This window comes from Microtus oregoni, unplaced genomic scaffold (assembly GCF_018167655.1).
Source record: "Microtus oregoni isolate MIOR12 unplaced genomic scaffold, Mior012 000072F_ref0000427, whole genome shotgun sequence".
Lineage (NCBI taxonomy): Eukaryota > Metazoa > Chordata > Mammalia > Rodentia > Cricetidae > Microtus > Microtus oregoni.
Window position 1 is genome coordinate 4805125 of NW_024543979.1, and position 13496 is coordinate 4818620.

Consider the following 13496-nt stretch of genomic DNA (forward strand, 5'->3'; position numbering starts at 1 on the left):
CTGCTGTGTGTCTCCCTGCCAGAGACCAGCCACCTTCGGAGACCTGTGGCATGGTCTCGTGGCACACCCATCTGTCTGTCTCTCCTCATGGCCTGCTGCAGCCACTCAAGGAACTGTACCATCCCTGCCTAGGACTGGTTGCTCCTGGGACCCGCTGCCTGCTGCCACTTGGGGACCAGAAATGCTGCAGCCTCTGGGGAATCCTGCAGCATTTTTTATTTAACACATTTCAGAAAGGCCCACTCTAAATGTGGGGTGACACCATTCCATAAACTGGGGGTCCTGCAAAGGTTTGGGGAAGCCAGGGACAGATTTATCTGAACTCTCCTTTACGGGAGTTCTTCCTTTTGGTTGCAGAAAAACTTAAAGACTGTTTTGGCTTACGTGGATGTCAAGCATGCTCAGAGCATTTGATTACTAGGAGACAGCAAGCTAGGGAAGAAGCCAGGGGGGAGAGGCTCGTCTCACTGTCGTGTGTCTGCTTTCTCTCCCTAGCCTCTGTAGTTAAGGGCATAAGTCAGAAATCACCAGCAGGTTCTAGTTCCTGGCTCTGATCCTGTGATACAGCCTGGGTCTGAATTCAAGGGCTCTCCTTCCCCATAGACCATAATTGCCCCAAAACATGACTCATGGGGGCATTCCTTCCTGCCTTTCCTTCTTCTTGAACTATTACCCTAATGGAGCATGTTCCAGGGCGTGTACCTTAAACTGAGCATATGCAGTAATATGCTCACCCATACGCCTTTTCCATGTGAATATGTACAAGGTTACCAAAGAAGAGGCCCACCCCTTTCTCTGTTTAGTGAGAGCACACCATGTTGGGGGATGCTGTGCTCTGGTGCCTGCAGGTAATAGAAACTGATCTTAGCTCTCTCGTGGCCTGGATGTGATTTGGATTCTGTATTCAGGTTGTGTTTGATTACCTCACAAAGTTGTCCTCTGACCTCTACATGAGTACTGTGGCACACATACATGTGCTTGACACACTCACACATATACATGTATACAAACACACACATGCACATACCATGTACAGACACGATAATAACAAATAAATGTAAAATGGAACATAAGGAAGGTTGAATAAGTTATTTTGTTCTTGGGGGAACCAAGAGTGAGGATGACCTCACTGATGCTGTTTTCTGACAATGGGCACAGTGATTAGCTTCTTCCCGTAGCTACTGAATGAGCTCCCCCCCCCATCGAATTCCCAGAACAACTTCAGACTCCTCTGTCAGAGGCGACAAACTACTAGCTGTTTTAAACTACAAAGCCTTAGGATAATTTAAAAAAATGAAACAATAGATAATAAAACACCCAATTTTAACTATCGTATCATTTTTATTTATCTAGCTATCTCTCTGTTTGGGTGTGGGGATTTGGGGAGTCTAAATGTCCTCCTCCCCAGTCTTCCCGGAAGCCACTTTCACATAAGATTGTAAGGTTCACCTAGGATAGAGTTCAGGCAGGACCGTGAGCCACCAGGGAGTGTCATTCAGAACAGAGCAGAACATGTGTCTTTTAGGGTTTCTCCCCACAAACACTGATGTCCTTCTAACTAACTCTGTGTGAAAATAGACCCCTCCCTCTCACATCCTGCCCCCATCCCTGCCCAGGGTCCCTCCCAGATCCTGCCTCTCTCCCACGTTTAAGTTTACACTGAGTAGGCCTAATGTTCTATGTATTTGAAAATAGTTTCCAGGTTGTTGCTTCCAAAAAAGTGAATGAGTCGTGCGGGCATTTCAGTCAGTAATTGTACACCTCAATTCATCCATTCATCCCCAAAAATATTTACTGAGAACTTACGATGACCCAAGAACTGCCCTACGGATTAGAGGCATTGTGGCATCGTGTATCCTTCAGTTAAAAAAACAAACATCCTTACTCTTGGGGAAATTAAAGCCTGGTGGTGTGTATTATATCATTTAAGGGTTTATTTAGTGGTATGCTATTGTTATTGGAGTGTGCTCCTGAGCATGTGCCAAACCCACTTCCAGAACCCTCCACGAGCTCCGGTACACTCCTCAGAACGAAACCTAGTCCACGGTGTTTGTCTCTCCGTTTCGGTTGTGGTGATGGAGCAGGTCCCTTGGCGATGCCTCTGGATGCCGTCCATCCAGTTAGTATTCCTCTAATCCAGCACTGATTTAGAAAATTTCTAAAATGTGCTAAGTAGTTTCAGAGGATAATGGTAGATTAAATTCTTTTTCTGTTGTTAAAAATACAACTTGGAACTTTAACATTTCCTATTAACATGAAATTGTGTAAATGGTACTTCCTTAGATCTGTAAGAATTTCGAGTCTCTGTGTACAAATGAGGTAAGGGGTGGGTAGAGACGGTTGGAAGAAAAGAGGAGATAAAAGCCCCATATTCCCAGCACTAACAACTTAAGAAAATCTAGGCTTTTAGCAGCTTCCCACATGCGCTACCTGGAAATATACATCAACAGGAAGCTTTCTGTCCCTCCCAGGCTCTCCGTTTCCCATCCTTGGGTCTGCTGGGGTCGGTGAGTGGGCAGGAGACATTGTCATTGTTTATAATGTCCACAAGCTTGCATGGATGTGAATGACATATATTTAGAAAGCAAAATGAAGCTTTAGGAAGATCTTCAATTTAATGGGAGCTAGTCTAGTCATTTGAGAACCACAGAGCTTTTTAGAGAAAACCCACTTTTGCCAGCTGGAGGAAGTGTGGGTGGATGGGGTCCCTGTGACACCCCTGATGTCAGGTGGCCCCCACCTCGGAGCTGATTGGCTTCTGAGTCGCTGCAGCAGAGTTTAAATTCTGCCCTGTCAGGCAAGTGTTCAGAGCAGCAGCTGGAGAGGGGCTTCTTTGAGAGTCCTCTGTGAAAACCTCAACTTGGCTTTTGACCTTTTGGGAAAAGACCGTGTAAACTTGCCAGGGTAAGACATTTTCATCATTCAATTTTTAAAGTGACTTTTGCTTTGGTGTTTGAAAAATATGAAATATGTACCTGTTCCAAGGCATTGATTCTCAGAGGGAGGTACGGAGAGCTAAGTTTTGGGGACACTGATTCTTATTTTAGTTTTCGTTAAGTCAAAGAAGCCAGGTGTTCTCCTGGTAATGCTCCAATTAGATCTCTGTAATTACCTCTGGCAGAGAAAGTCTGCTAAACAGGGACTGAGGGCAAAGTCCCCTTGGAGTTTAGCTTCAATAGTAAAACAAAACTGCTTGTTATATGGACATTTCTTAGATGTGCAGATGTGAAAGAATCTAAACCTCTGTGGCAGAGTCTCAAAAACACAGTCATGGAAATGAAACACTCATCCTTGTTCATTTAGAGAGCAATGGTAGTCATTAGGAGTTGCATATGCAATTGACAGATGATGTCAGCATCACTGGAAAGAACCAAGCATGTGACCGTTACAGTGTGTATTGGGGTAGTTGGCCATTCATGTTAGTGTAAGGCTTTGTGTACAGATAGACTTCAATAAATGTTGAGTGTCTTTGCCTTTTAGGAGATTTTCTAGGATAGGAAACTCGTGTGTGTGTGTGTGTGTGTGTGTGTGTGTGTGTGTGTATTCCCATCAGGCATGGTTTTACTCTGTACACTTAATTCACTTCATCAATGGAGTATGTGTTTCCACAGCAGGAGTGGTCAGGTCACGTGTTCCCTGCAGCATCTAGAGGATACTGTATGGTATATGCAAGTAGTTCTCAAGAGCAATGGCTCCTGGTTACCTCAAGTTTCTGCCTAACTGACACTCTCGTGGACTGTCCTACCTTAATCTTGTTGATGAAGAACATGCAAACAAACAATTTTCTAAAGGTTATTTAGTCAGTTTGCTGCTCACCCGAGGATGATGTGGACCAGGGTGTCTTAGATGTCTAGAGGTTTTTTTACAACCCATATTTGGGGCTCTTCATGGTTATCCAGGTATATAATATTGAGCTGATAGGAGATGTCCTAGAGGCCACCACAATGACAGAAAGATAGGGAAATCTTATTTGTTCATTTAGTTCTTTGACTTCAAATAGAATTTACATTCTGACAAAATTCCACTTTCCTTTCAAAGAGTCATGGTGAGGAAATTAAAGTAGGCACTGATTAGTTGATCGTAGTATTAGCACTTATTATTTTTATAGTATAAGTGTTGTTTCCTAGCACCTAGAATAATGCCTGGTGCATAGGCTGTTCTCCACGAATATTTCCCAATGGTTAATAAAAAAATTGTTAATTAGTGTTCTCAAGTCTGATGACAAGAAGACAATACACCTAAGTTACTTTTTCAAGGGTTTAGAAAGAACCTATGACTTTCCACTCATTCCTTCATTTCAGTTTCCATCAAAGAAGATCTATACAAGTGAAACTTAGCTTTGAGGAAATTCTAAGACAATTTGCTTCACTTAATATAGAGTTTTGGACACACTTGGAAACTAGACGACAGTCGCTATCAGACCCTGACTATTAGATCTTCTCCATTCCAGAGTCACCATTCAGAAGTGTGGTAAAGTCTCTAGTTCAGTGACTTCCAAACAGCTGCGATTCATGTCATAGCTGTTGGTCCCCTTACTTGGGTGCTCTTACTAAATAACCACATACTGAATGCAAAGATTCTATAACCGGGTATTGAAGGCGAGCTTGTGGCTCCGGCCTCGTGATCTACAGACAGGCCTGTAGCTCCCTTGTTAACCTGGTATTTGGAATCTTCTACTCTTCCTTGGAGAGTAGTTAAAACGTGCACCAAGGTTTGGTGTTTTCATTTGGAAACACACTTTACAAAAACATCAACAGCGCAGCAAGAACGGCTTCCTGAAGACTCAGTATAAGCTTTAAGATTTGCTTTTCTTCAATGGGGCTATGTTCTCTGGGAACCAACATCAGCTCTCCTGTGACACTGGGTTGCCTTGTTTTGGGTTCCCAACCTTTCATTTGGGAAATTACTGCTTTAGGTCGGGATGTAAATAGTGTTTCTAGAAGTCCAAGCAAGTTAGTGCATCTTCCTTCCGCTGCACACCACTCCACTCCCAAGAGACTTCAACAACAATGCCACACCCTTCCTGGTGGAGCCACCACCTTTATTGGTTCAGAGTCACTGAATGTCGCACCTCCACACTTTTGTTTTTAGGTAACAGAGAAATTAAAGGGAAAGACCTCAGTAGTCACTGGTGTTTTCAGGCATATTTTGCAGAGTTATGAAGTTATAACTCTACTCAAATTGGGAAATCAGAGTGGAGATTTGTATAGCTTTTCTTCACCCACGATGCCAAAGCTATTGACATGCAGTTATTTTGAGAAAATTGCATTTGGGACTTTTTTTAAAAATCTTTTTTAAAACAATGAATCTAAGAATTTGGAAAAATGTTTTTATGGCAGGAAACCACATCTGTTGAATTGGACTTATTTTAGGTGCAGTTGAACATGTTTATATTTTTTCTAGAAAATATAAATAAATAAAATCTTAGATAATGAATGTAAGAATAAATTTATATTCAGTGTGCTAACTTCTAATAAAGAATACATTTTCAATTTCTCATTTTATACTAACATGATGTTTGATAGCCAAACTCATGAATCTACGCTTAAAAGTCTTTTCAGTTTATAGAATGTATTTATGTATGAAGAAAGAACCTAGTGAGTAGGGAGTTTGAAATGAAATTGCAAAACTTTTGGGAACACATGAAAGTCAATCATGTGTGTCTGTCAGAGCAGCTGTGAGGGTTTTACTGATGCAGGAAAATGATTTCCCTTCAAAGTATCTTGATAGGGTTTTTCGTCAGCGTTGGGAAGGTCTATGCTGAGGTAAAGAAGAAATTATTTTTGTAGCTACTGGCTTACAGAGTTTGCGATGAAGGGCAGCTTGATTTGGCCTGTTCCTCTTAGTGTGACTCACAAGTGTATCCCAGATCTCTAGTCTTCTCTGGCTCCTTCCTTGCTGTGAATGGCACCTAAGAGAATCCAGCACAATCATGTATAATGTATGACTGAATGCATTAGGGTAGACATTAAAAGCTTTCTGGGCTGTAATATGAAGCCTGCCACAGCACGTGGCTTGAAGATCAAAACAAAAGAAAAAAAAACAAGTTAGTTTTGTCTAGACTTTATTATATAGCTATAAGGATGACTGAGTGTGCGAATGTGTGCATATGTGCTTGCGCGCGCGTGCACACACACACACACACACACGGTGGGGGACAGAGAGGCAGAGGGGGTGTTGATTTTAGGGGAATAAACTGGCTAGCTGCTCTGTAATTCTACAGCACAGAATTACTATAAAGTGTTTTGATTTACCGGGAAGCTTCTCTATTCTCTTTTCTCTACCCACTTTCTCATTTGTATTTTATGAGTTCATGCAGAAATGTTTGTAGGTGTCCTTTTTGAGGTATTTTTGTCTCTGAGGAGTGAGGTTTTGTTGATGTTTTAAACGGAGGTGTAATTTGTATAACACTTCCTCTGTTTGACGCGCATAGCTGAGCGGTTTTCAGTGCATTCCCAGATGTGAACATTTATCCCCTTTACGGATATTTTCATCACCTACCAAAGACATCTGCACCTTCCAGCCATCACCTCTCAACACCCTATCTTTCCAAGCCCCGAGAACCACAAATCTGTTTCCTTTGTCTAAAGATGTGCACATTCTAGACTCTTTATATAAACGAGTCATGCAACTGTGTGTGGTCTTTTCTAGAGGCCTCATTTTCAACCTGCATAATGCGGTCAAGGCTCCTCTGCTTTGTAACACATATCAGGGCTGCGTTCTGTTTTATGGTCAAATGCTATTCCGCCATAGAGGTGCAGTATGCATTCTCTGTCTAGTCATTCATCAGAAGAGGAACATATTTAAGAGGCTCTTTTTGTTTTTTTTGTTTTTTTTTTTTCTGATAGAGAACAAGGTAAAAGCAAAAGCACCCTGGTTTCTGTATTCTGAAGTGAAACATTCATGACTTTCGTTACAGGTAGAGGAATCACATCCAAATATGAAGACTGGTATCCTACTTATGTTCCTCTGGGGATTATCCTGTGCTCTCCCGGTAAGTACAATGGTAGAGATATTATCCTTGTGTGTACTGGAAACAGCATCGCTTTCAGTGACTTTGAACCAGTTGGTTGTGCATGCTTCAGTAAGACAAGGGTCATAGTCGTTTGTTTGGGAGGCTGTCTTCTTTAAACACTGGCCAAATTATTTCTTATTCAGGTTACTTCCATTCTTATGACTGCTGTTCTCATCTTCATCCTTATAGCAGTGGTCTTCAGAGAGACACCCCGAGTCTCAGAATCAGCACTAATTAGGCTCTGTTAGAAATTCGCATTCTTCACTCCTACCTCAGACCCACAACCAAGATTCTCAAAGAATGGACATAGAAGTTCAGCAAGGCCCCCACGTGGTCCTAAGATAGGTTAAGAGTCACCTTTCATTGCCCCAGCATGTAAAGGGTTAATAAATGCTGCCTTGAGAATTTCCCTGCAGGTTTATCGTGTATATTCTTCTTTCTAGGTTGCCAGATATCAAAATACTGAAACCGAGAGCTCGAAAGAGTGGATGGTGAGTAGAAAATAAAATGCTCTGAAATATTTCAATTTTAATATTGATGATAAAATTTTTGATAAATGAAAAGTTTATAAATATCTAAGCTCTAAGTAGTAAGAACTATGACTTTTTTTTTTTTTTTTTTTTGGTTTTTCGAGACAGGGTTTCTCTGTGGCTTTGGAGCCTGTCCTGGAACTAGCTCTGTAGACCAGGCTGGTCTTGAACTCACCTCTGCCTCCCGAGTGCTGGGATTAAAGGCGTGCGCCACCATCGCCCGGCAGAACTATGACTTTTAATTCATATAAGAAAATAATGTTTCAATTCTCACATAGTGCAATTGGATGAGGGAACCTTTTCTAGCTTCATTCTTATAATGACGGGTACCGTGGTACAGGGGGATGACTAACAATGAGCCAGCTGTTCTGGAGAGACCGAAACTTGACGTTTGCAAACAAGAGCTGTCTAGAAGGCAAGGAGAAGAGAAGCCAGAAATGAGGAAAGAAGAATGAAAAGATACTAGAGGCCTTACGATGGCGATGCCCACTGGGTGCTGAACCCTCAGTCACTCTAGCGGCCAACTGCCAGTCACTCAGGAACCACTGCCAGGCAGAGTTCTATTTCTTATGAACCCTACTTCTCATTTTCCTATCGGCACAATGAACTAGGCATATTTTATTTCCTATGTACTCAGCAGAAATGGAAGCACAGGGATTCATGTCGTTTGTCCAGGTTATATGCTTTACTAAACGGTAGAGGGAGACCTTAAGTTTCTGACACTGTGGCTGACGGGTCAAGAAAGGAGCCAGGGCCAGGAGGTCTGCCGTTCTCGCGACTGGCCCTGCAGGTCAAGATTAAACACTACCTCAGAGAGCGGTGCTCATTGCTTTGCTTCTTGGTGGCTTTTTCATAGGATGCAGCTTAGGCCCAATGCTCTTAGTACTTACTAAACAAAATTGGAAGCCTGGAGTTGGGTCCTGCCCCTGCGTAGGGTGAGAATAGGCATTGCAGGACACACTGTGGACTTCTGCCCATTGGCTGTAAATCTCTCTCATTTAAAGAGAGACGTACAGGTTATTTCTTGCTCTGACGTCATGAGAAAAACACCATTGCTTTGCTCTCTTCTGGCTGCTAATTCCCAGTAGTTGCTGGCCGGGGTAATTTGCACCTGGGCCTGCTTGTCGCACCATAGAGCAAAGACAACTGTTCGCAGCTCTTTCTCTGAGATTCCGCAGACTAGCACTGTTGAGAGGCAGGTGGAAGACGTGCCGTTAGCAATTGTCCCCTTTCCTATGTAGTGCCTTGGGTGTGTCACATAGGACTTTTCCGTGTTGAAGGAAAAGGCGAAGAGCAGAGATGGTGGGGTCGGGGGACAGGGCAGAATGTGTTCACCAATTCTCAGGCTTCTGAGACTGGAGAAACCCAAGGGTGACTGTTTCAATGACATTTAATGTTTGCCTTTGATGTCATTTTCCTCTGCAAACTCCACAAAGGGCTTAGCGGCTTTCTCTATTCACTTTTATATATTCTTGAATTTTGCAAGGTGGAAATACTCAAAATGGATTATTTCTTTGGGTTATTATGTCATACTGAACAGCAGCAAAGATGTTCCCATGCTATTGGCGGGGTCCATTCTCACAGCCACAGTGTGGTATTGCACACCGCATTGTAATGTTCTTCATATATGAATAAGGAACTGTCAGTCAACCGAAGAGAGCTGCCCACCTTCTGTATCCAGGCAGCATTCCAGATCACCTGAGCCTTAAGAGTTCCCAGGACACATGACTGTCAATGCCAGCATGGCTCTTTTTAAGGCCAGCATCAGGAAGCAGCAAGCTAACTGCGATTAATGTTGTTCTATATTACGTTTCCTTCTGTTGTAGGGGCAGCCAACTTCAGAGCAGCCGCACTGGGTGAAATGTCAGAAATACAGAAATCTTTCATTTTTATTTCAACATATATCTCAAGTTATTACTTATTTCACCTCAGATGTTAGACATTTTATCATAATACAAAAGTATGATACCTTCAAGTTTAAAAATCACCTGAAGTTATTCTAAATATTTGCAGTAGCATAACCACTTCCAAAGAATAACTGACTTTTCTTCCTTTACGCAGGATGATTTGGCTCAGTCACCACCACCACCTACGGTAACTATTTTACTTATTTTTGTCATACATGTCTTATAAAGTAACTTTAATACCCTCTTCCCCTTCGCCATTCTGAAAGTAGTAAAAATAAATGTTGAGCAAGTGATGTGTATCGTATTTTCTCTTGGGAATTACAAAAGAAAAATAAACATTATTCTTTTCTCTTTCAGAACAGTGAGTCATCAGAGGAGAGTAAAGTTAGCTCAGAGGAACAGGTAATTAAACAAGGCTCCCTTGGCCTCTCTGGCTGCTTAGGAATTGAAGGAAAATCATGGGCGATTAAATTACCTGGCAGCAGTTCTAAATATAATATTTTCTAACCATTGGTTATGCGGGATAAACAATCCCATAAAATAAAAAAGGAAAAGTGAGAGAATAAAATTCAAATGTGAACATACTGTTCATTCCATTTTTATCACCGGAGACATTGTGTCCCTAAATGTCCCTTAGTTAAAAAAAAAAAAAAAAGAGGGAGAGACAAAATAAGGGGGAAAAACCAACAACTAAAACACATGCGCGCGCGCACACCCACCCACCCACACACACACACAGAGACACAGAGAGAATATGTTACATAAGTTATGACCTTAATAAAAACAACTGCTTTAGGAGTGCCTGTCTCTTTAAGACAGTCCCAATGTGATCCTGGGGGATAAGAGAGCCAGAAAGCTAATATCTTTTATTTAAAAGCATCATGTGTATGCACTGGGGATCAAAGCCAGCATCTCATACTAGGAAAGCGAGGGCTCTTCCACTGAGTGCTCTCTCAAGCTTTGTCCCATCACTATGCTCAAGCAGTCATGTGATGCAGGATTGTGGTTCTTTCTGCAGTACAGGCCCGCTTTGTACCCTCTACAGGGCCCAGCTTAGGAGATAGGTCACTAGCCTGCTTATCCTTATCTACTAAATATTCATCAAAGATTGTTAGAGAGATTCAATACCATAGCCTTTGGGGAAACGCCCCTTTAGGAGAGGATTCATGATTTATCGACTTGGCGCTCTGTCATTTCTCAAGGGAGGATAAGAAACAGCTGCTTGAGAAAGGTGTGATGTATAATTAACGAGGCAGGGTAGGGTTGCAGCATTGAGGGATATGTCATATAAAATAAAAAGTAGCTAGGTACAGTGGCTCATGCCTGTTCAGGCAGGAGGATCACCCTAAGTTTAACTCCAGCCTGGGCAACACAGCAAGTCCAAGTTCAGCATGGGTTACAGGATAAAACACTGTTGAGACAGACAGACAGACAGGCAGACAGTAGATAATACATAGGTAGATAATGATAGATGATAGATAAATAATACTAGATCGTTAATAGGTAGATAAAGATAGATATCGATAGATAGACAGGTAGATAGATAGACAGACAGACAGAGAAGTTGAGTGTCAGTTCGTTCTTCCCTCCTCATTTAAGTTCTGACGGTGATGTGAGAACATAGGAGGAAAGGCCGACAGAGCCCCCTCTAGAGAGTGCCCTCTCCATCAGCTCCTGGACACTGACCAGAGCTGTTTACCTTCATTTCAGGCAAGTGACGAGCCCAGTGACAGCATTGAGTCTGAAGAGGACATGGACACAGACAGTAACCAGTCTGCTTCTAGACCTGCCGGTGGTCTCCCTAAGAGTGTGGGGACAGAAGCTGATAAGGAAGATGACGAAGATGACAGTGGAGATGACACCTTTGGTGACGAGGACAATGGCCCAGGGCCTGAATGGAGACGACGCTCCAGACTGGACAGTGATGAGGACTCTGCAGACACCACACAATCCAGTGAAGACAGCACCTCTCAGGAAAACAATGCCCAAGATGCCCCCAGTGACAGCAGGGACCACAGCAGTGAGGAGGAGGCAGACAACCGGCGTGAGGCAGGTGACTCCACTCAGGACAGTGCGAGTGACGAACGTTGGGTGGGAGGTGGCAGCGAGGGCGAGAGTAGCCACGGGGACGGCTCTGAGTTCGATGATGCAGGGATGCTGAGCGATGACCCTGAAAGTACTGGGAGCGATCGGGGCCACTCCAGAATGAGCAGCGCCGGTATCAGGTCCAAAGAATCAAAAGCGGACCATGAGCTCAGGAGCACGCAGGATTCAGATTACAGCCAATCTGTGGAATTGTCAAGCAGCAAGTCCTTTAGAAGGTCCCAGGTCTCCACGGAAGATGATGGAGGTGAGCTCGCTGATGGCAATAGCAGGGAAACCCAGAGCGACTCCACAGAGGACACGGCCTCCAAGGAGGAAAGCAGGAGCGAGTCTCAGGAGGACACAGCCGAGAGTCAGTCCCAGGAAGACAGTGCAGAGGGACAAGACCCCAGCAGCGAGTCCAGCGAGGAGGCTGATGGGCCATCCCAGGAAAGCAGTAGCGAGTCTCAGGAGGGGGTGGCCAGGGAGTCCAGGGGCGACAACCCAGATAACACTAGTCAGATGGGAGACCAGGAAGACAGCGAGTCCAGCGAGGAGGACAGCCTGCACACGTTCTCCAGCTCAGAAAGCCAGTCCACAGAGGAGCAAGCTGACAGTCAGTCCAGTGAGAGCCTCAGACTCTCAGAGAGTCAGGAGTCAGCCCAGGATGGGGAGAGTTCCAGCCAGGAAGGCCTCCAGTCTGAGAGCGCTTCCAGGGAGAGCAGGAGCCAGGAGAGCCAGTCCGAGCAGGACAGCCGTTCTGAGGAAGAGGGGGACAGCGACTCTTGGGACAGTAGCAGATCCAAAGAAGAGAGTAACTCTGCAGAGAATGCTTCAAGCAGTGAGGAATACAGCCATCCCAAAAACATGGAGGCTGACAGCAGGAAACTGATGGTCGACGCTTACCACAACAAACCCATCGGGGACCAAGACGACAACGATTGCCAAGATGGTTACTAACATTAGCTTGTGTAAGAAATGGCTCTCAGAGGAAGGAGTCTTGGGGGCCTAGGAGTAGGGAGTTCACTGCAACTGTAACTTATTGATGTTTTGATCAGAGGTAAAACCAGGGCCATTTCTTTCCGTGAGGAACTGTTTAATACTACACTGTCCTAGCGAGTCACCCACTCCCTAGAAGTTTGAGTAACGTGGCATGAACACACACAGTAAACGTGAACATAGGGATGTGTGCGCCCAGTAGCCCCGACTCACTAGCCTGACCGTTTTGGGGGTTCTGTTAAGTACTAGGCACAGCACTAGGTCCCTGGGACGGAAAGGTGCTTCAGGCTGAGTTTTGCTCCCGAGGAGCCTACGGAGAGATATGCAAAATGAAAACATTAAAGGGGAACACTGAAGGGAGCCCGTGCCATGGCTGAGGCTTGTGCAGAGTGCATGGCGGCTCAGCAAGGGGGACCAGCTTCGCTTAGGAGAATGAGAGGGTTTCACAGCCAAGGGGGACCAGCTTCGCTTAGGAGAATGAGAGGGTTTCACAGCCGCAAGGACTGGAGTTGCAGGGTTACCTAGGATTCTCCATTGAAGACAACATAATTCTATTTATTCTTGAGATAACCATTATTAAATCGTATCCAGTGAAATGTTTGGTTTGTAAAAGCACTCTCAAACCAAGGCCCAGTGGGATATCTTGGATAAATATTTTTTCCCAATTAATTTACCCCATTCAGTGATTTTTGTGGGCCTTCTGTAAACAGTGCCTTATTGATGATGAAATGGAAAATTTGGTGGGGAGTTAGGAGGAAAAATAATTTAAAAATAAAAAAAGCTTTATTTTTTCCAAACTACCCCGAGTCTTTTATATGTGTTGCACATAGCAAAATTCTGTACATAGGGCTGGACTCTTTTTCTTTGTTTTTTTTTTTTTTTCTCAAATGCTATTGAATGAAGTGTTACCTCATGGAAAAGTATTTGTTTTGTAATAAAGATAATAATACCCCAAGGAATTGT

At 43.7% G+C, this 13496-nt stretch overlaps 1 protein-coding gene across 2 annotated transcripts; it reads left to right on the forward strand.

Annotated features, from left to right (window-relative positions):
* Window positions 1-6940: 6940 nt before the first annotated feature.
* On the forward strand, window positions 6941-12776 carry Dmp1 (dentin matrix acidic phosphoprotein 1). Of its 2 annotated transcripts, XM_041642122.1 has the most exons (5): window positions 6941-6994; window positions 7459-7506; window positions 9607-9639; window positions 9810-9854; window positions 11163-12776. In XM_041642122.1, the coding sequence occupies exons 1-5, from the start codon at window positions 6941-6943 to the stop codon at window positions 12492-12494; spliced, it is 1512 nt and encodes a 503-aa protein (XP_041498056.1). In that variant the 3' UTR covers window positions 12495-12776. The 2 variants fall into 2 exon arrangements, with proteins under 2 accessions (XP_041498056.1, XP_041498058.1); XM_041642124.1 differs by lacking the exon at window positions 9810-9854.
* Window positions 12777-13496: the final 720 nt, after the last annotated feature.